At 40.0% G+C, this 23,460-nt stretch overlaps 2 protein-coding genes across 6 annotated transcripts in view; one reads left to right on the top strand and one right to left on the bottom strand.

Moving 5' to 3' along the window:
* Positions 1–23,460, bottom strand: part of tefu (Serine/threonine-protein kinase tefu) — a 912,746-nt gene that overhangs the window by 561,474 nt on the left and 327,812 nt on the right. The gene's annotated exons all lie outside the window — the stretch shown is intronic.
* The window catches only part of LOC137652269 (ATPase family AAA domain-containing protein 2-like), a 102,471-nt gene that overhangs the window by 42,691 nt on the left and 36,320 nt on the right, over positions 1–23,460 (top strand). For 4 of the 5 annotated variants that reach the window (XM_068385549.1, XM_068385546.1, XM_068385551.1 and 1 more), the window contains 4 exons: positions 6,943–7,183; positions 10,427–10,548; positions 13,275–13,420; positions 17,151–17,353. In XM_068385549.1, coding sequence (XP_068241650.1) covers positions 6,943–7,183; positions 10,427–10,548; positions 13,275–13,420; positions 17,151–17,353 — 712 coding nt within the window. The remainder of the gene's footprint in view (positions 1–6,942; positions 7,184–10,426; positions 10,549–13,274; positions 13,421–17,150; positions 17,354–23,460) is intronic. The other variant, XM_068385548.1, reaches the window with a different exon arrangement.

Raw genomic sequence — 23,460 nt, 5'->3', positions numbered from 1 at the left:
GTTTGTAATTGGTAATTTAATTCATGATAAATGATTAGCTCTTTCAGGATTGGTTATTCTTATTCTTTGTTTTTTTTTTTTCATCATGAGTACTCTTTTAGCCATAGTATACTGTGGACAATTGTTATATAGTTGTTACTTGAATGTTTGAGTTGATATTCTCAATGGATGGTTTGATTTTATCAGCATCCTAAATATTGAGAATAAATTGTTGGGATTTTGTCTTCGTTAGAACCTGAAAATGCTCAAGTTTTTCCTTGTTTCTTTGAATGCTGACTAAAATTCTGTCTCATTGATTGTTAATTCAGAATTTCATCTCATGGTGTACCTGTAGCTTTTAATATTGGGCACGCGAGGGTTTTTCTGATGTGTAACTAATATTGAGCATAATGAAGTTTGATGTAAAACCTATAAGAGAAAGATTTATGAAAATGGTTGTATGAAAGTATGTTTGTTCCAACACGGAGTACTTACCTCGAACTACTTTATCTCCTCCCAACCGACCAGAGTTTTGTGTAGTTTACCCTACTCCCGTTTTCTGTGGGGGTTATCCTCAGGCGGAGTGATACGTGCCCTGAGGCAAACCCCGGGTCAGGGAGCATGCTTTCTCAGGTCTCGAGCTCCAGTAAGTCCCTGGTCGCGTCGCGATAACATCTCGACGCTCTCCTTAATCCCAGTGCGACTCTTGTCCCCCCGACCCTTTGTGTCTCGCGTGGTCTCCACGTGGTATATTTGTATCCTTCCCTTGTCTCTCCGCGGTCCCACGTGGTACCTTTGTGCTTCCCTTGTTCCTTCCCTTTGCATTCCTGTCTCTTATGGTGTGTTACTACTGTAGTGCGTAATGGAGCATCCCCGCCGATGTCCTGGGCCTATGGCCGGAAAATCGTGTGGTGCTTTTCTTTCGAAACCGGAGGTGGACCCGCACTCCTTGTGTTTGTCGTGTAGGGGCAGTGTGTGTTCCCCTACGGACACGTGCCCGGAGTGCAAATCGTGGAACGAAGTTTAGTGGGTGCGCTTTGGCACGAAGAAGGCGCCCAAGAGGTCCCCTAAGAAGGCGAGCATCTCCTCTCCCCTTGCGTCTCCAGGAGCGTCGTCAGGGCGAGCCTCCATACCACCTTCCCCTACCCAGAGTAGGGGACGAGGTAAGTCCGTTGCGGGGAAGAAGCCGGTGGCTCTTCCACAGGAGTCTGTATTGCAGGATAGTGGGGTAGTGGCGTCATTCCAGGCAAGTGAGGGTCCTGAGGGAGGGATGGGTGTGTGTTCTGAAGACGGAGCCCTGGTGCCTGTGGGGCACGTCTCGTCTGATGACCCTATGTGGGGTAAGAATGTTACTGCCTCTTCTCCTGCCTCTTGGGCATGCTTTTCAGGTACCTCTAAAGCCGAGGGCTCCGTCGGGAAAGACGACTCACCGCCATCAGACTCCCTCGGGTGGGTACCTCCGAGGACGCCCTACAGGTCCCCTTTGAGAACGGAGGAAGGCTTCGGAACCTGGTTCCCCATCGAAGATCGCCCATGCTCCCCTCCAGTGCTGTCGACTACCTTACCAGACGTCTTCCTACAGCCCTCGTCTTCCTCCGGTCGTTGGGTTATTCCTCCTGCGGCTCTTCGCCCGCCCCGCCGACGAGTTACGACGCATCGTCAGACTCGTCAGCCGTAGCGAGTTCCTGTTCCTCGGAGGGCGAGGCCCGAAAGAAGTCCCGAAGACGTTGTGAGAGATCCCGGAGGAGACATTTTCGTTCCCGCTCACGCTCCAGGTCTCGCCACAGGGGTAAACGCTCCAGGTCCCCCAGAAGGAAGTTTAGGAGAAGTAGATCGCCTGGAGAAGAATGGGTGCTGGTCCCGCGTAGCAAGCTCCTTGAGTTCTCAGCAGTTCCGAGTTCTTCAGGTTGGCGCCCTAGATCCAAAACTCCGGACAGATTCACTTCTGGCGGAAGATTCGACAGACGGAGGGATACGTCGTTTCCGGCCCCATCGGACAGGCGTAAGGCCGCGAAGGTTCCGGCTCAATCCGGCCAGCGGAGAGAGTCGCCCCTTCGGACTGGCAGCCTTGTTCCATCCTCCAAGGTGACTCTTCACCGTCAGGAGAAGGGAGATGGCTCCCCCCGTCGGGCAAGCCCACGGAAGCCTGATCCTCCACGACGAAGGATAGACCTAGGGTGGAGGCCCTCGCCGCTACAGCAATGTCCGTCCTTCGTCCAGAGCCTCGTACGGAGGCCCCCGCCAGAGGGCTCCGTCACGAGCAGCAGATCACCCTACGTAGGATATGGAGGATAACGTAGAGGTCTCTGCATACAGGAGAGTGATAGGGCTCATCAGGAGCCATCACAGGATCGAAGAGCCCGAACCCTCCGCCGAGGACCCCTGGCGCTCTAGCCTAAACAGACTGGTAGAGGCCCCTGTTCAACATAACCATCCCTAGCACTACCGATGGCCAGGGATGTTAGGCTGGGTAGAGCCCACATCAACAAAATCGTGGCCAACCATACGGAGGCTCCCAAGACCCAAAGTTCCCCAAGCTGCTCCAAGGCCTGAGGTCGCAGAGCAAATTTTACCTTCCTGAGGGACAGCGACCAGGTGCCTGTAAGGTGGAACCAGCTCTCGAGGTTTTAGGCCAAGGAGGACCTGAAGATAGGGCCTCGACCGCTCCGATCTGTTTCTCGCAGTCAGAGGCTACGATGATGGAGGAGATAGCCAAGGTCCTGGTCAACATGTCCTCCTGGCTGGACTGGTGGGCCTCCGCCCTTGTAGGAGTCCAGGCTTCCTATGACCTCTTGGTCCGGAGAATCAGGCCCTATTGAAGGAGCTGATTAGCTCGGGAGGTAGGGCCCTAAAGTTTGTCTCCTACCAGTCTCTAGCTCAAGCCACCAACTGGATCCTGCGGAGGAGGGACACAGTCCTTAATAAAATAACCAGGCGTATCCCAGACAGAAAAGAGAGAGCCTGGAGAAACCTGCCACTGTGGGACGATTTCCTTTTCCCCCTGAAGGCAGCGGAAGAAATAATGGAAAGGGTCAGAAAATGGAAAGACGTGGGTGATCTCAGACCCCAGTCAGTGAGAAGAACCATCCACAGAAGGACCGCTTCCGATGCTCCTCCACCTCCTCGGGCCTCGCCTAGCCAGCCCAGGAGAGACGCCCCAGCGACGGCTTGGTCACAACCTTCGCAGCCCTCCCGTAGGGGAACATCGTCAACTCAGTCCTCCTTTAGACCTTCCTACGCGGCAGCCGGGAGAGGGCGTGCAGGCCGCTCCTCCAGGAGGAGATAGGGAGAGAGACCCACTACTCCTGCCCAAGCCTCAGGTGGGATGATGCCTCAGACATTTTTGGCAAGCATGGAAAGACCACGGTGCAGACCCGTGGACGGTAACAGTTCTGAAAGAAGTGTACAGGCTATCCTTCCTAATAGCAGACCTACGGGCAGAGTGGTTGACTCCAAAGTACCCCTTGAGGAGGACAGCTCTGCAAGAGGAAGTCTCGGCGATGCTGGCAAAAGGAGCGATAGAACCAGTCCAGGAGCCGGGCCCGGGGTTCTATAGCAGACTCTTCCTGGTGGACCGGGGTTCTATAGCAGACTCTTCCTGGTGGAGAAGGCAACGGGAGGTTGGAGGTCTGTCATAGACCTCTCAGCCCTCAACAAGTTTGTGTGCAAGACTGACTTAAAGATGGACACCCCGAAGTCGGTCCTGGCGTCCCTGAGGGAAGGGGACTTCATGATGTCCATAGACCTCAAGGACGCATACTTCCAAATCCCAGTACACCCCTCCAGCAGGAAGTACCTAAGGGTAAGATGGGGTGCCCAGACATTGCAGTTCAAGACCCTCTGCTTCGGGCTGTCCACAGCTCCTCAAGTCTTCACGAAGGTCTTCACAACAGTCTCAGTATGGGCACACGAACAGGGCATCCGCCTGATTCGGTACCTGCACGACTGGTTGTTACTTACAGCCTCGGGAAGTACTGAGGGAGCAAGGCGCGAAGCTTCTGCGTTCTGCAATGTCCTGAGCATCATCATCAACCTGGAGAAGTCTCAACTGATAACCTCCACCAGGATGACCTACCTCGGAATGGTCTTGGACTCCTGGTTGGCGAGAGCCTTCCCTTCCGCGGAGAGACTAGACAACTTGGACCAGATCCTCCGTCCTTTCCTGTCGGACCAGCCCAGGAGAGTGAAGGACTGGCAAAGATTGATAGGCCATCTCGTATCGTTGGAAAAACTGGTCCCCCAGGGGAGGCTCAAACTCAGGGGGGTCCAGTGGAATCTGAAGGAGCTCTGGAACCAGAGGGACTCCCCCCACAAAGTGATTCCTGTTCTCCCGTAAACAAAGGAAGTCCTGGAGTGGTGGCGCAGCAGATCGAACACACTCAAGGGAATGCCCTTCGCAGCCGTCCCTCCCGAGATGCTCCTGTTCACGGACGCATCCCAGGGGGGGTGGGGTGCCCACCTCCTCGAAGGTCAGCAAGAGGAAAATGGATGGATGAGGAGAAGGCTCAACACATAAACGTCCTAGAAATGAGGGCAGTTCGAAGAGCGTGCCTAGAGTTCGTCAATCTACTCCGGGGGAACACCGTGGCACTGATGTGTGACAATGCCACGGTGGTGGCCTACATAAAGAAGGAGGGAGGACTAAAATCGAAGGAGTTGTGCGACCTCACGTTGGAACTTCTGGAATGGGCCGAGGTGGAGCAGATCAAGATCTCAGCAAGGTTCATTCTGGGAAAAAGGAACGTCCTGGCCGATGACCTCAGCAGGATGGAACAAGTAGTAGGAGCCGAGTGGTCCCTACAGCCAGTAGTGGCCAAAGTCATCATCCAAAAATGGGGGTCGCCAGTGATGGACCTCTTTGCGACAAGACTGAATGCACAGCTCCCCGTGTTTTGTTCTCCTGTGCCAGACCAAAGAGCGGGGTTAGAGGACGCCTTCCAGCACCCTTGGGACAATCTCGACGTTTACGACTTGCCTCCCTTCGCGATGCTCAGGCAGGTGCTTAACAGAGTAAGGAGGGCCCACAACTTAAAGATGTCTTTGGTAGCTCCCTGGTGGCCAGAGAGAGAATGGTTCTTGGATCTAAAGGAACTAGCGTGTCTTCCACCCTGGCCCCTCCTGGACAGGCCAGACCTTCTCCGGCAGCCCCACTTTCAAAGGTTCCACGAGAACCCTCGGTCCTTCTGCCTTCATGCGTGGAGGTTATTAAGCGTCTCCTGTGGAAGGAAGGCTATTCGTCGAAGACAGCAGCAAGGATGTCAGGGTATCTGAGACGTTCATCAGCAGCGGTCTACCAAGCAAAGTGGGCCACTTTCACTAAGTGGTGGTACTCCAGGAGCATCAAGCCACTGAAGGCCTCCATCCCGGAGGTTGCGGACTTCTTGGTCTATCTCAGGGACGTGGTCAACAAGTCTATTCCGGCCATCAAGGGAGTCCGTGCAGCGTTAGGCCAAGTTTTCCTCCTGAAGGGCATCGACCTGGGAGCCTCTAGACATATCTCGATGCTCATCAAGAGTTTTGAGCAGGCATGCCCCCCTCAAGCCGTTAGGGTGCCACAGTGGAATGTGGCCAGGGTCCTGAAGATGTTATCAGAACCCCCGTTTGAGCCCCTAAAAGACATCTCACCCTCAAGACTGTTTTCCTGCTGGCTTTGGCCTCAGCAAAAAGGGTAGGGGAGATTCATGGACTGTCTTACGAGGTCTCGCACTCGAAGGGTTGACGAGAGGCTTCCTTCAAGTTTGTACCATCCTTTGTAGCTAAGACCCAGAATCCAGCCGTGTGGGATCCCAGGTTTGAAGGCTTCTCAGTACCAGCAATTCCCCGTTCGGACAACCCGAAGGACTTAAGGCCGTGCCCTGTCAGGGCAATAAGGAAATACCTAGAGAGGACGGCTAAACTTCGGCCTAATATCAAAAGTCTGTCTGTCTCCACAGGCCCAGTGAAGAAGCCAATCTCAAAGAATACCATCTCCTTCTGGCTGCGACAGGTGATTATCAGAGCCTGCAGTAGTGCGGGAATTTCCCTGCCGGGCAAGCCCAGGCCCCACGACATTAGGGGTCTAAGTACCCCGTTAGCATTCGAGAAGAATATGGCAGTGGACCAAATCCTGAGAGATGGCACCTGGTCTAACCAGTCGACCTTCACGGCTCACTACCTAAAGGACTATTCGAAGAAGTCCCTGGACTGATTCTCATTAGGAACCGTCATCTCTGCGCTCCAAACCGTTTGATGACATAGCCCCAAAAACAACTGCGGATGGTAAGACCAAGAGACACAGGTTCGTTCCTTAACCCCCTTGTTCTTCCTTCCCCTATTTTCGCTCGAAGATGTGCTCGGGTAATCCCCCTGAGCATGATCATCGGAAGGACATGTCTCTTAGGAATTCTTGCAGAGGTGAGTTACTTAGACACTAAGATAGAGCTTTTTGTGTAGTTTTTCCCTATTTTCCGTGTTTCATGAATGGCAACAGAACCTAGCCTCCTATCTAGGTTCCCCTGATCATGCTTAGCTCGGTCTCTAGGTCTAGAAGGCCACTCCCACCTCCTAAAGTGTAAGTCTCCTAAGAAAGTAGTTCGAGGTAAGTACTCCGTGTGGGAACAAATCACAAATTTTAAGTAATTTGTATTTTTCCTAACAGTACTTACCTCGAACTACTTTCGGGTAATGGCCCACCCTTCCTTTCTTAAGAACCTAAGCTACCAAGAACTTACTGGAGGTCGAAACCTGAGAAAGCATGCTCCCTGACCCCGGGTTAGCCTCAGGGCGTGTATCACTCCGCCTGAGGTTAACCCCCACAGAAAATGCGAGTAGGGTAAACTACACAAAACTCTGGTCGGTTGGGAGGAGATCCCAGATACTCCTAAGAAAGTAGTTCGAGGTAAGTACTGTTAGGAAAAATACAAATTACTTGAAATTTGTGATATTTTGTTGAATATATTTTGCAATTTTTTTTCTTCATTAAAGCAGTTTGAAGATCTGTACTCAAGAGTGAAAAGAGAGAGGCGTCCAGTGCAGCGGTTTATGTATGAAGATGAAGTACAGGACAGGAGGCGGTCTGTTAATAAGAGTGTATCGTCATCCGATGAAAGTGATAGTGATAAAGGTGGTGATGATGATGATGATGAAGACGAAGCACAAATTGGTTCTCGTTACTCACTTCGTCAAAATAGAAGGGAGAGTAGACCCTTTCAAGTTAATGCTTCAGGTGAGCTTTATAGTTTTTCCTTAGGTAATTTTTTTCTGACAGAAAGGGTCAAAACATAACTATAACAATTTTATATTTGTTTTATCACAAACCTATTATTTTATAATTATGTTGTGTGTGCTACACAATCATCCCAGATTAAAAGAATAGAGAATTAGGTACTGTATTGAGCAGGACTGAATGTGTTAATTACAGTTGCTGATATCCACAACATACTTTTAATTTCAATGTTTTGCATATTTACAGTGCCCTCTTGATTTATGAAAATTGTGCAGCTCGATATTCTAGTTTCCCTGCCTCTTTTCCTTTTTACATCCACTGTAATGTATTCTGTGTATTGCTTCTTTAATAACCTGACACTCCAGTATAATGATAATGATTATAAAAAGGGTAATTCTTTAAAGAATACTTTTAATGAAAAAGCACACAAATATCTACTTCATTGGTAATAATGGAAAACTTGCGTGTTAAACCCATACTGTAAAGATGTTACAGTGCCAATCAAAAGGATTAAGAGGCTCTTGCATATAAGTGTAACACTTGATAATCTTAATACACGATAAAAATAACCTTAATGGCTGCCAATATGTTCCGAGACCATTTTATTAGACTGACATATGAGTAGTGGCTATCTTTCCTTTTCAGGAAAACTGATCTTTGTAAAAGTAATACCATTGTAATAATTCTACGTCCTTGTTTAAATGTCTTGAAATGTTTTAAAGGTCACTCATGAGCAGCAGTGGAAAGGGACAGGACAGTGTCCTGGAGACTACTATATATGTATAAGCTACAACCCTAATTGGAAAAGCAGGATGCTATAAGCCCGGGGGTCCCAACAGGGAAAATAGCCCAGTGAGGAAAGGAAATAAAGAAAAGTAAAATATTTTGTATAGTAACCACATTAAAATATATACTTCCTATATAAATTGTAAAAACTTCAACAAAACAAGAGGAAGAGAAACTAGATAGAAGTGTGCCCGAGTGTACCTCAAGCAAGAGAACTCTAACCCAAGACGGTGGAAGACCATGGTACAGAGAACAATGGTTTGATTTTGGAGTGTCCTTCTCCTAGAAGAGCTGCTTACCATAGCTGAAGAGTCTCTTCTACCCTTACCAAGAGGAAAGTAGCCACTGAACAATTACAGTGCAGTAGTTAACCCCTTGGGTGAAGAAGAATTGTTTGGCAATCTCAGAGGAGAATCTGTAAAGAATAGGCCAGACTATTCGGTATCTGTGTAGGCAAAGAGAAAGAACCTTAATCAGAGAGAAGGGTCCTATGTAGTACTGTCTGGCCAGTCAGAGGACCCCATAAAACACTAGCGGTAGTATCTCAACGGGCGGTTGGTGCCCAGGCCAACCTTCTACCTTTGAAGGTGCTGTAGTAAGGGCATTATTTGGTACATAAAAATCCATACTATTTGTAACTGTAGCTAAACAGAAGACTTGATTGGAATGATAAAGTAAAACTGATAAAATGTTAAGAAGTCAAAACTGTTGTAATGTGAGGAATTGCATGAATTAAATCACTTGCAAAAGGAGGATATTTTCATATAAGCCCAAATATATAGCTGTTCCCATCCAATCTCCATTATTTTCATACAATTATGTCAGAGATTGGAATGAGATTTATATTTCACTGACCCGAGTTTGTAAAGAGTGGGAACGTAGCCCAATGTAGAGTATAAATAGATTAGAAAAATAGAATAACCACGTATTTAACAAAAATTATGAATAGCGGCCTGTCAATCTGGTCAACTAAAAGCATTTGCACCAAGTTTAAATGTGCATGCAACTGATTTCACCATTTGATTAGGGTGATCATCCTGTTGTCTGATCACAGCTGGAACTTGAAAAGCACTTGGAGTGCATACCTCCGCCATGGCGCCTTATTTCTCAAAACCAGTTTGCCTTTCCCAGAGTCTATTAGTGTAATAATATCCAGCTCTTTTCATCAGTTTAAAATCCTTGGAAGTTTCATTAATTTAAGATTAAAATTTTGGTTGTATGGTTGATGACCTGAATTTGACCTTGGACTCGACCTTCACCTTCGACCTTAACATGTATTAATTGACGTAAATTTTTACACACAATTATGAACCAAGTTTAAAGTCTGTGACAACGATGTCCAAACTTATGGCTGATTACGTGAATTGGACATTCTGCTTGACATGTGACTTTGACCTTCCAAAATATAATCTTTTCCAGCTTTTTACGTAAGTTAATCCCTGCAAGTTTCATTACTCAACGATTAAACTTGTGGCAAGGAAGCTGTTCACAAACAAAAACATACACACACACACACGGGGTAATTCATAACCTCCTTCCAACTTTGTTGGCGGAGATAATGAGTCTAAAATACAGAGAAGTATTAAGTCTTGAGAGAAAAAGCAAGACTTCAAAAGACCTGCATACCTTTATTGCTTAATAGATGGTATAACTAAAGATGATTTGAATTCAAAAGATGGTCAGAAATATGGAAAATTTTGATTATTGTATTTTTGCTAGTTGGACGTGCTTAGTTGTATTTTTTTATTCCTAAGGTGATGTTTACATTAGGCTTCAGTGTTTGACCTCTGGCTAATTTCTTATGCATCAAAGTAAAGGTGCATGTCTTTGGACAAAAAACACCATCTCTTGCTCATCATGCTAATGTGTTATGAGATCGATATAGATTTGTAATTGGATCAGTGGTTCCTCTAAAGATTAGAGAATGCATAAGTTACATGTGGGAGGCTTCGCGGACGTATCCTTTATTCATATTGTTTTTGCTTTTCCCAACTTCATAATTCCAGTCCAATCTGCCATAGTCTATTTCTTTGTCTGATAAAAGCCCCCATCAATACTGTTTCCCTTATTGGTAGCTAAAAAGTTCTCTCATAATATATGAAAAGTGTGAAGACTGGTCATTGGACCAAAGATTCCTTGTTGAATAAAGAAGGTTGAGGGTGTTAAGCCTATAAAAGGAAGGTCAAAGCCAAAATAGTAGGATAAAAGCTAAAGCTTTTTGTGAATGTTGAACCTTCTGCACTCTGTGCTAAAGTATAATTTGCTAAAAAGGTGTTATTCAATAAAAATCTTAAGCTAACCTATAAAAGTGTACTGGGTTTTGACATACTTTTTTAATTACATTAGTGCAAAGGAAATTGGTTAATTGTAAGATTTTTTTATATTTGCATGTATCCATTATTTGCTCATTTATCATATTTTCAATATTTATATAACATTCATATTTATTATATCTAGATAAGGGTCGAGGAAGAAATTTCCGAGAAGGCAGTCCCCACCACAGAGAAAGGGAATGTAGGAACCATAAACGTTACGTCAATTCGCCTGCAAGGAAGCACATGTTTCATCGCAAACGCAGGGTATGTATTATTTGTTGAGGGTCATTGCTGGTTGATTGTTTGAGGTGTTTTATTTCTATAAAATGGAACTAGTTATTCAGCAATGCAATAGTTCCCTGATCTAAGTCATTAATTGATCCCTAAAGACTCCTAAATGACTTTGTGTTTCTTATACACGTAACTAAACATGTAAAAGTAAAGTACTGTACAGTTCTTCTTTGTTGTGCGACATAGAGACTGAAGTAACATTGGGTAAAACGGCATAGCAAGCATTTTATTTTTGTATCCAATAGTTCAGAATGAGCAACCTAAAGTCAGAACAGATGGAATGATGGGTATTACTGTACATGTTTTGGTTGAAGAAAATACTTTGAAATTTTAAAGAATGTTTGAATTATGTATTACATATGTTACAGCACAGAAATTAAAGCTTAAAAGCAAAATTCCTTATTTTTTTTTTTTTGAAAATTGTGAATTGACAAATTTTAAGTAACTAAACAGTTTGATAGCAAAATAGAATTACTGTATGCCTATTTTGAAGAAGGCCACTATTTTTTTTTTCATTGAATATTGGTGGTACCTTATAACAAACCAGCTAATGTGATATCACTATTTGGCAAATAATTCTTGAGCAGTTTTAAGTCTATTCTTTAATTTAGTCTGATGTTTCAGCAACAACTTTTTTTACTGGGTGGAAATGAATTGTGCTGCTGTAGACCCAAAGTCACACTTCTCAGAATAGATTGCACTCTTGTCTGGTAAATGCTGAGTATATTTGCTGTGGAGGTAGGCAATAATTGTAAGTGGCTCTGTTAGAGCTTCTCTTTATTAACTGTGGGTAATTACAGGTTTCATAACATTGCAGTGGTATCTTTGGAGTGGGGCTGTTTGAGAAGCTTTCCCTTGAGGGTATTGGGAGTATTTATTAGTAGACCAGAAAGCATTCTTGACAAGGTCAATAATGTCCATTCATCATTATAGCGAGAAAAGAGATCTATACTGTTCTGTATAGTATCTTATGAAACTTGAAGGAAGGAATGAAATATTCATCCAAGTCATCTTGGGATTGCATAAGGATATCAGTTTTACTGGCAGGTAGACCAGGAATACTGTACTCGAACAAGAAACTGGATTCTCATTCAAATATGTTAAAATGTCGGCCAACTGACAGGCACTAGTTATAGTTATAAGGGATACAAAAATAAAAGTTAGGATAAAGATGGACCCCACTGGAAGGACACTAGGGGCAAGTTGTTAGTTATTGAAACGTCTGTTTTGTTCCGAAGGAGAGAAGTTGAGGTTTGATGAATAAGTAAAACTTGAAAAAATACCACTGAAATTATAGTCCAGGAGATGGGTTTTTTATTATTATTACTAGCCAAGCTACAACCATAGTTGGAAAAGCAAGACGCTGAAGCCCAAGGGCACCAAGAGGGAAAAATAGCCCAGTGAGGAAAGGGAATAAGGAAATAAATGTATGATGAGAACAAATTAATAATAAATCATTCTAAAAACAGTAACGTCAAAACAGATATGTCATATGTAAACTATAAAAAGACTTGTCAGCCTGTTCAACATAAAAACATTTGCTGCAACTCTGAACTTTTGAAGTTCTACTGATTCAACTACCCGATTAGGAAGATCATTCCACAACTTGGTCACAACTGGAATAAAACTTCTAGAATATTGTGTAGTATTTAGCCTCATGATGGAGATGGCCTGGCTATTAGAATTAACTGCATGCCTAGTATTACAAAGAGGATGGAATTGTACTGGAAGATCTGAATATATAGGATTGTCAGAATTAGGAAAAATCTTATGCAACATGCGTAATGAACTAATTGAACAACAGTGCCAAAGATTGGTATCTAGATCATGACTAAGAAATTTAATAGACTAAGTTTCTGTCCAACAAATTAAGATGAGAATCAGCAGCTGAAGACCAGACAGGAGAACAATACTCAAAACAAGGTAGAATGAAAGAATTAAAACACATCTTCAGAATGGAATGATCACTGAAAATCTTAAAAGACTTTCTCAATAAGCCAATTTTTTGTGCAATTGAAGAATACACAGACCTAATGTGTTTCTCAAAAGTAAATTTGCTGTCGAAAATCACCTAAAATTTTTAGTCATACAAAGTTGAAGAAACGTTATCAATACTGAGATTTGGATGTTGAGCCACTGTCCTTGACCTACTTACAACAATCATACTTTGTTTTGTTAGGATTCAACTTCATACCCCATAATTTGCACCATCCACTAATTTTAGCTAGATTTCTATTAAAGGATTCTGCATCCCCAGATATACATTCAGGAGATGGAATTGATGCAAAGAGAGCAGCATCATCTGCATATGCAACAAGCTTATTTTCTAGGCCAAACCACATGTCATGTGTACATAGTATGAAAAGTAATGGGCCAAGAACACTACCCTTAGCTTCTGTTCAAGTTTCTATTTATGCAGATACATGAATGGCTTTGTTATGAATTGTGATAGTGATGTAGCTATTGTAATAAAATGATTAGGTACCCTTTCTTCCATGAAATTTTGTGAATGACAGATTCATCTTGCATTACTTCTATAATTTATGCATATGCTGCATTTTGTTTTTGCAAGAATAAGTTTTAAGAATATACAAGAAAATTAATTCTTAGGAGTCTTTAGTATATAAAATTTAAATTTTTCAAACTTCCTGGGGCTCTTGAAGTGAAATCCTTGGAGTAATTATTTTTTTTTTTTCTAGGCAGCCCATAATACAACATCTAGTGATAGCAGCAGTTCAGATGAGAGTCACTTTGAAAAAAGGAAGTCAAAAACTATGGCCAAGGCTCGTAACCGTTGCCTCCCTATGAATTTGACTGCAGAAGACTTGGCCTTATCGTCGTTCAAGTAAGTAGACCGATGAGTTCAGCGGGTGGAAGATCTTATTACTTTGCCTGTCCACATGAACCAATATTTAGGGTAACTTCGATGTAACTTAGTTTTGTAAAACCACATCATTCTGGATTTTGCTGGCATTTCCCGGAGAAGTTCTGGTGCGAAATTAATTTGCTGTAACATTCACCTGAATACCTGTCTGGTCTAATTCTTTCTCTGTAGCCTTTCCTATCTCAATCTGTCCGGTTTCTTTAATTTATACTTCACTAATTTTTGACATAGTTCCTTAATTTATTCTCATTGCATGTCCTAACTATCTTGGTCTTTGATCAGGCTATTTTTTCCTATGTTCTTCCTACCTTTCTTTAGCCATGAATCGTTAAACTCGTCATATCTCTTTACTATCTTCCATTTTCTTCATCATTGTAATTTTCTATGCTGTTTAGAGTAGTGTAAACATTATACTTGCATATATAGTGGAACCTCTACACACGAACGTTCGAACGTATCTACATGCGAATTTTCCAACACCCAAAGTAAAATTCGAGCAATTTTTGTTACTCTACACTCGAATTATATTTCGACAAAGTAAGCAATTTTCGTCATACGGGTTGTATCCGAATTTTTCGACACGCGAAGTACAATTCGAACATTCCTACTCTACACCCAAATTTTTTTCGACACCCGAAGTAAACAATACGCGTACACGTAGATGGTACTCATAGCGCCGGATGTATTTTTTATTTCTGCCGATAGAAGGCAGCACTTCGACCTCGGAGGGACCCTCAATTAGCGTGACTTGGGTCATTCCTCTGATCTCGTCGGCTTCGTGTGGTTGTGCCCTGTGTGTTCTGCTATTAACGGTGTTTTAATCGTGATTTTTTACGTTCATCCTTTTACGGTATTTTACGTAAATCATGGGTCCTAATAGGCTTAGTTTCGCAAGTGGTAGTGGTGAGAAAAGGAAGAAGGAAATGCTTTCTTTAGAAGTAAAGCAAGGAATTATTGAAAAGCATGAGTGAACTTGCAAAAGAATATGGCCAAAACATGTCGTCGATCTCGACAATCTTGAAACAGAAAGAAGCCATTAAAGCAGTGAAACCTTCTAAGGGGATCACCATCATTTCAAAACGTCGTAGCCCTGTCAGTGAAGAGATGGAACGACTTCTGCAAATCTGGATCAAGGACAGAGAGATTGTTGGAGACACCATCACCGAAACTATCATCTGCGAGAAGGCGCACGCCATCTTCACTGACTTGGAGGCGAGCTCTGGGGGTGATGCTGGGTTCGAGTTCAACCGAACGTTCCTCAGACGATTTCAAGGCATCTCGTGGCTGGTTTGAAAAATTTAAGAAACGGTCCGGGATTCATGCAGTTGTTCGCCACGGAGAGGCTGCTAGTGCGGACACAAAGGCTGCAGCTGACTGTGAAGAAGTTTGAAAGGACCGTGCAACTTTCTATCAATAGCTTCTTTAAAAAAACTACGAAGCGAACTCGCAATGAAGAAGGAAGTGGTTCAAAGAAAACGGCAAAGAGTGAAGCGAAAGGAAGTGAAACACAGAAAACGGCAAAGATTGAAGAGAAAAAAATTCAATCAATTTTAAGTGTAGAGAGTGAAAGTGATTAAAATTAATCATCAAAAAGAAAAAAAAGAAAATGTAAAAAAAATATAAAATAAAAAAATGAAAAAAAAAAAAAAATGAGCTAAGTTAGGTTAAAGTTCACTTAGTGTAAATTAGAATAAGTTATGTTAGTGTACGTTTATCGTAGTCACCCTCTCTACCTCCTCGCCGCCTGTCCGTCTCCTCTCTGCGCAGCAAGACCGACACCTGCGCTGGACTTTCTAAGGTAAAGTGACGCTGAAAACCCGTTTCTTATTTATTATTTCTTTATGATTATTCTTTTTTACATGTCTATTATCTAATTTAGTGTGTATTATTGTCATGTGTAATTATGTGTAGTAATTTATTAAGGAGTTATCATAGGTTTATGGGCTCAACCACGGATTAATCCTATTTCAATGTATTCTTATGGGAAAATTCGTTTCTACAACCGAACATTTTCTACACCCGAAGTTGGTTGTGGAACGGATTAAATTCGTATGTAGAGGTACCACTGTATACGTTTTTCTTTTAGTGTAAACGTGTGGATTTATATATTTGTTCTGACACCAATATAAACCCTTGCTATTTACAGGGATTTTGCTTTCGGCGAAGCGGGAAGTATGATTCCTATAAATAGCCATAGGTGTGTATCATTAAGAAAAATACAAATTACTTTGAATTTTGTCATTTTGCTTCTGTTTAGCAGTCATGATATCTTTGAAGCATCAAAGACTTTGAGACTGTACAAAATGAAATTTTAACAGCCATTCTTCCTAATAGTGATAGTAATTTAATGACCTCATAGCAATAAGTTGGATATGAGAGGATTACAGGTAATGCCCGACTTACGATCTATGCGACTTATGACATCGACTTTACGACAAATTTTTTCAGGGTGATGACGTCACAAGTCTATCGGGAATAGGACGAATATTTCCTTGAAAATATTCTATTTTCTTGCATAAAAATAAACAAATTTACCTTGTTAAATTATTATTTTCTTTTATTGTTGATATACAGTATCTATTTTCAGTAAAAAATACATTAACAAAAGTTTTGATATCTGTCAAGTTCATAATATATGTCTGGTGACGTCACATCACCGGCAGAAAGCAACCGGGCAATACAGTGATTTCCCTTCAATAGGCTAACGATTAATATTAGTGTTCCCATCATCGAAATATAAAGTAACGATACAAAGTATTTTGTGGGGTTGTATCGGTTGTCATGAGTACTACGTAGCGTAAATTTGACTGTACACTAGTTTTATTAAATCACTGATAATAGATTGATGTTTATCTAAAGAAAGTATACTAATAGGACAAATATTTTCTAGAAAATATATTTCCGTTTACATTATAAAAGTGAAATACTTTTGCTTTGTAAGTTAGTATTTTCTTTTCATTTCTTGCTAGAAAAAAGGAAGTAAATTTACATATTTTGCAAGTCATTCTTCGTAGCATGTAAGTCACGTGTCTCGTGACGTCATGTATCTGGTTGAGGTGTGCTGACAAACCAAATGATTTCCTTTCGTTGTGTTACCGAGTAATCTTATTACAGTATTCCCATCATCGAAACACCGAGGAACGAAATAAAGTGTTTTAGTGGTCTGTATCATTAGTTATGAGATTTATACAACTTAACGTATATTTAAGAAAAAAGTCTGATGACATCATATTTCTGGCGGAAGGCGAGAGGCAAATCAAGTGATCTCCTTCCGATGCGTTACTATTCCCATAAGCGAAATAACGAATTATGATATAAATTTTTTTTTTTAATAATTTTCAAAGAAATATGGATATTTAACTGGATTAAAAAAATCAACAGAGTGAGAGTGAGAGTGAGCGAGTGAGAAAATATTGATAAAATATGATTGAGACGATTGCCGAATCACAATGCATCATATTAAATGTACGGAAACTTCCATTTTTTTAGTTCGACATATGACGGATTCGACTTAACGACGCATCTCTTAGTCCCGATCTCCGTCGTAAGTCGGCGACCACCTGTATATGGTAGTTTTCTCATAAGATTTCAGAAACACTTTAGCCCCATTGTTTCAAACGGGCAGATTAGATTATTCAAGTCAAATTATAGTAATTTTTGTATTAATTTGTTTTTTCCTCACTTTCTAAAGGGACAGGGCTAAAATTGGATCTAGTTTAGCAGATATCGACCCCATGTCTTTGGACCGCAATATTTGCTTTGATTCTGTTGGAGGATTGTCATACCACGTCAAATCCTTGAAGGAAATGATTGTGTTCCCTCTCCTGTATCCTGAAGTCTTCGAACGGTTCAAAATTACACCTCCAAGAGGAGTTCTTTTCCATGGACCTCCAGGTTGGTTGATTATTTTTCTTGCTATTTTTTTTTTTATTGAAAGATGGGTTCCATAAATCTTTTATCTATTCCATATTAAAGCAAAAATATCATTACTTGACGGTAACCTTGTGTTCAGCAAACACTTGACAAAAGAGCTTTCCTTGTTATCTTCGTCATGGTGCATTGAAAAGGCTCATTCTTTGTCTAATCATTTGTAATCTTGTTCCTTAGATGTTGTGATTGCTTATATCCACCATAACTTCATATATATATATTTACCATTCTTGTTGATCCCCTTTGTGGGTTTGATCAGTGATTAAATTTGTTCCCCCTCCCCCTTCTCCATATGTGTAAATATTTTCTGCCTGTTGTGGGTAGCTCTTACAGTAACTACATGGTTCCTCCACAACAGCTGTAGTTTTTTTAGTATTTATAAACTCCTGTTCTCTTGTACAGTACATACATACATATACCAAGGCACTTCCCCCAATTTTGGGGGGTAGCCAACATAAAAAAAAAAATGAAACAAAAAAGGGGACCTCTCCTCTCTATCTTCCTCCCAGCCTGACAAGGGACTCAACCGAGTTCGGCTGGTACTGCTAGGGTGCCACAGCCCACCCTCCCCCGTTATCCATCCACCAATAGATGAAGCTTCATAACGCTGAATCCCCTACTGCTGCTACCTCCGCGGTCATCCAAGGCACCGGAGGAAGTAGCAGGGCCTACCGGAACTGTGTCACAATCGCTCGCCATTCATTCCTATTTCTAGCACGCTCTCTTGCCTCTCTCACATCTATCCTCCTATCACCCAGAGCTTCCTTCACTCCATCCATCCACCCAAACCTTGGCCGCCTTCTTGTACTCCCATAAACTCATGCATTCATCATCATCTTTAGCAGACACCCTATCTACTCGAGATACACCAGCCATACACTTTAAACACTTCATCTCAAAAACATTGAGTTTTTGTCTCTCCGTCACTTTCATTCCCCACAACTCCGATCCATACATCAAAGTTGGTACAATCACTTTCTCATATAGAACTCTTTACATTCATGCCCAACCCTCTATTTTTTACTACTCCCTTAACTGCCCCCAACACTTTGCATCCTTCATTCACTCTCTGACGTACATCTGCTTCCACTCCACCATTTGCTGCAACAACAGACCCCACGTACTTAACTGATCCACCTCCTCAAGTAACTCCATTCAACATGACATTCAACCTTGCACCATCTTCCCTTCTCATACATCTCATAACCTTACTCTTACCCACATTAACTCTCAACTTCCTTCTCTCACGCACACTTCCAAATTCTGTCACTAATCGGCCAAGCTTCTCTCCTGTGTCTGCAACCAGGACAGTATCATCCGCAAACAACAACTGATTTACCTCCCATTCATGGTCATTCTCATGTACCAGTTTCAAATCTTGTCCATGCACTCGAGCATTCACCTCTCACCACTCCATCAACATTAAAATTAAACAACCACGGCGACATCACACATCCCTGTCTCAGCCCCAATCTCTCCGGAAACCAATCGCTCACTTCATTTCCTATCCTAATACATGCTTTACTACCTTTGTAGAAACTTTTCACTGCTTGCAACAACCTTCCACCAACTCGATATAATCTCATCACACTCCACATTGCTTCCCTATCAACTCTATCATATCCATAAATGCAACATACATCTCTTTACCTTTTGCTAAATATTTCTCACATATCTGCCTAGCTGTAAAATTCTGATTCATACAACCCCTACCTCCTCTGAAACCACCCTGTACTTCTAAGATTGCTTTCTCTTGTTTTATCCTTAATCTTATTAATCAGTACTCTACCATACACTTTTCCAGCTACTCTCAACAAACTAATACCCCTTGAATTACAACACTCATGCACATCTCCCTTACTCTTATATAGTGGTACAATACAGTACACAAAATACCTAATCTACTGGTACCATTGACAACACAAAACACATTAAACAATCTCACCAACCATTCAAGTACCGTCACACCCCCTTCCTTCGACATCGGCTCTCACACCATCCATACCATTCTTTTCCTACTCTCGTTTCATACACACACACACAAATATATATATATATATATATATATATATATATATATATATATATATATATATATATATATATATATATATATATATATATATATATATATATATATATATATATATATATATATATATATATATATATATATATATATATATATATATATATATATATATATATATATATATATATATATATATATATATATATATATATATATATATATATATATATATATATATATATATATATATATATATATATATATATATATATATATATATATATATATATATATATATATATATATATATATATATATATATATATATATATATATATATATATATATATATATATATATATATATATATATATATATATATATATATATATATATATATATATATATATATATATATATATATATATATATATATATATATATATATATATATATATATATATATATATATATATATATATATATATATATATATATATATATATATATATATATATATATATATATATATATATATATATATATATATATATATATATATATATATATATATATATATATATATATATATATATATATATATATATATATATATATATATATATATATATATATATATATATATATATATATATATATATATATATATATATATATATATATATATATATATATATATATATATATATATATATATATATATATATATATATATATATATATATATATATATATATATATATATATATATATATATATATATATATATATAATATATATATATATATATATATATATATATATATATATATATATATATATATATATATATATATATATATATATATATATATATATATATATATATATATATATATATATATATATATATATATATATATATATATATATATATATATATATATATATATATATATATATATATATATATATATATATATATATATATATATATATATATATATATATATATATATATATATATATATATATATATATATATATATATATATATATATATATATATATATATATATATATATATATATATATATATATATATATATATATATATATATATATATATATATATATATATATATATATATATATATATATATATATATATATATATATATATATATATATATATATATATATATATATATATATATATATATATATATATATATATATATATATATATATATATATATATATATATATATATATATATATATATATATATATATATATATATATAATGTGTGTGAGTGTTTTGTCGTTTCTTTACTAGAATCATTGTCACTAGTAGAATGACTTGCTTGCACTCTTTAAAGTAATTATATTAAAATATATACATACATATACCAAGGCACTTCCCCCAATTTTTGGGGGTAGCCGACATCAACAAATGAAACAAAACAAAAAAGGGGACCTCTACTCTCTACGTTCCTCCAGTCTAACAAGGGATTCAACCGAGTTCAGCTGGTACTGCTAGGGTGCCATAGCTCACCCTCCCACATTATCCACCACAGATGAAGCTTCATAATGCTGAAGAATCCCCTACTGCTGCTACCTCCGCGGTCATCTAAGGCATCTGAGGCAGCAGCAGGGCCTACCGGAACTGCGTCACAATCGCTCGCCATTCACTCCTATTTCTAGCACGCTCTCTTGCCTCTCTCACATCTATCCTTCTATCACCCAGAGCTTTCTTCACTTCATCCATCCACCCAAACCTTGGCCTTCCTCTTGTACTTCTCCCATCAACTCTTGCATTCATCACCTTCTTTAGCAGACAGCCATTTTCCATTCTCTCAACATGGTCAAACCACCTCAACACATTCATATCCACTCTAGCTGCTAACTCATTTCATACACCCGTTCTCACTCTCACCACTTCGTTCCTAACCCTATCTACTCGAGATACACCAGCCATACTCCTTAGACACTTCATCTCAAACACATTCAGTTTCTGTCTCTCCGTCACTTTCATTCCCCACAACTCCGATCCATACATCACAGTTGGTACAATCACTTTCTCATATAGAGCTCTTTTTACATTCATGTCCAAGCCTCTATATTTTACTATTCCCTTAACTGCTCCCAACACTTTGCAACCTTCATTCACACTCTTGACGTACATCTGCTTCCACTCCACCATTTGCTGCAACAACAGACCCCAAATACTTAAACTGATCCACCTCCTCAAGTAACTCTCCATTCAACATGACATTCAACCTTGCACCATCTTCCCTTCTCGTACATCTCATAACCTTACTCTTACCCACATTAACTCTCAACTTCCTTCTCTCACACACACTTCCAAATTCTGTCACTAATCGGCCAAGCTTCTCTTCTGTGTCTGCAACCAGTACAGTATCATCCGCAAACATCAACTGATTTACCTCCCATTCATGGTCATTCTCGTCTACCAGTTTTAATCCTTGTCCAAGCACTCGAGCATTCACCTCTCTCACCACTCCATCAACATACAAGTTAAACAACCACGGTGACATCACACATCCCTGTCTCAGCCCCACTCTCACCGGAAACCAATCACTCACTTCATTTCCTATCCTAACACATGCTTTACTACCTTTGTAGAAACTTTTCACTGCTTGCAACAACTTTCCACCAACTCCATATAACCTCATCACATTCCACATTGCTTCCCTATCAACTCTATCATACGCTTTCTCCAGATCCATAAACGCAACATACACCACCTTACCTTTTGCTAAATATTTCTCGCATATCTGCCTTACTGTAAAAATCTGATTCATACAACCCCTACCTCTTCTAAAACCACCCTGTATTTCTAAGATTGCATTCTCTGTTTTATCCTTGATCCTATTAATCATTACTCTACCATACACTTTTCCAACTACACTTAACAAACTAATACCTCTTGAATTACAACACTCATGCACATCTCCTTTACCCTTATATAGTGGTACAATACATGCATAAACCCAATCTACTTGTACCATTGACAACACAAAACACATATTAAACACTCACCAACCATTCAAGTACAGTCAACATCTCAGCTCTCACACCATCCATACCAGACGCTTTTCCTACTCTCATTTCATCTAGTGCTCTCCTCACTTCATCTATTGTAATCTCTCTCTCATTCTCATCTCCCATCACTGGCACCTCAACACCTGCAACAGCAATTATATCTGCCTCCCTATTATCCTCAACATTCAGTAAACTCAAAATATTCCGCCCATCTTTTCCTTGCCTCCTCTCTTTTTAACAACCTCCCATTTCCATCTTTCACTGTCTCTTCAATTCTTGAGCCAGCCTTCCTTACTTTCTTCACTTCTTTCCAAAACTTCTTATTTTCTTCATATGAGTGACCCAATCCCTGACCCCACCTTAGGTCAGCTGCCCTCTTTGCCTCACGTACCTTGTTCTTTACTTCCACATTTTTCTCCTTATATTTTTCATACTTCTCTACACTATTACTCTGCAGCCATTCTTCAAAAGCCCTCTTTTTCTCTTCCACTTTTACCTTCACTCCTTCATTCCACCATTCACTGCCCTTCCTCATGCTGCCTCTAACAACCTTCTTGCCACACACATCACTTGCAATCCCAACAAAATTTTCTTTTACTAACTTCCACTCCTCCTCTAAATTGCCAGTTTCTCTTACTTTCACTTCGTCATATGTCATTTTCAACCTTTCCTGATATTTACTTTTTACCCCCGGGTTTTATTAGCTCTTCAACCCTCACTAGCTCCCTTTTACATTCACCTACTCTATTCCCCCACTCTTTTGCTACAACTAATTATCCTTTCACCAAAAAATGAGCAGACACACTGTTAGCCATACCCCTAAACACGTGCATGTCTTTCAATCTTCCAAACATTCTTTTAGTTATCAACACATAATCCATTAATGCCCTTTCTACTACTCTTCCATTTGCCACTCTTACCCATGTGGCCGCGGGGGCTTATAAAAATTAGAATAGCGCCAACGTTATCC

The sequence above is a fragment of the Palaemon carinicauda genome, chromosome 13 (genome assembly GCF_036898095.1).
Source record: "Palaemon carinicauda isolate YSFRI2023 chromosome 13, ASM3689809v2, whole genome shotgun sequence".
NCBI lineage: Eukaryota > Metazoa > Arthropoda > Malacostraca > Decapoda > Palaemonidae > Palaemon > Palaemon carinicauda.
The sequence above is the reverse complement of the archived record's forward strand: the minus strand, read 5'-3'. Positions and strand labels throughout refer to the sequence as shown.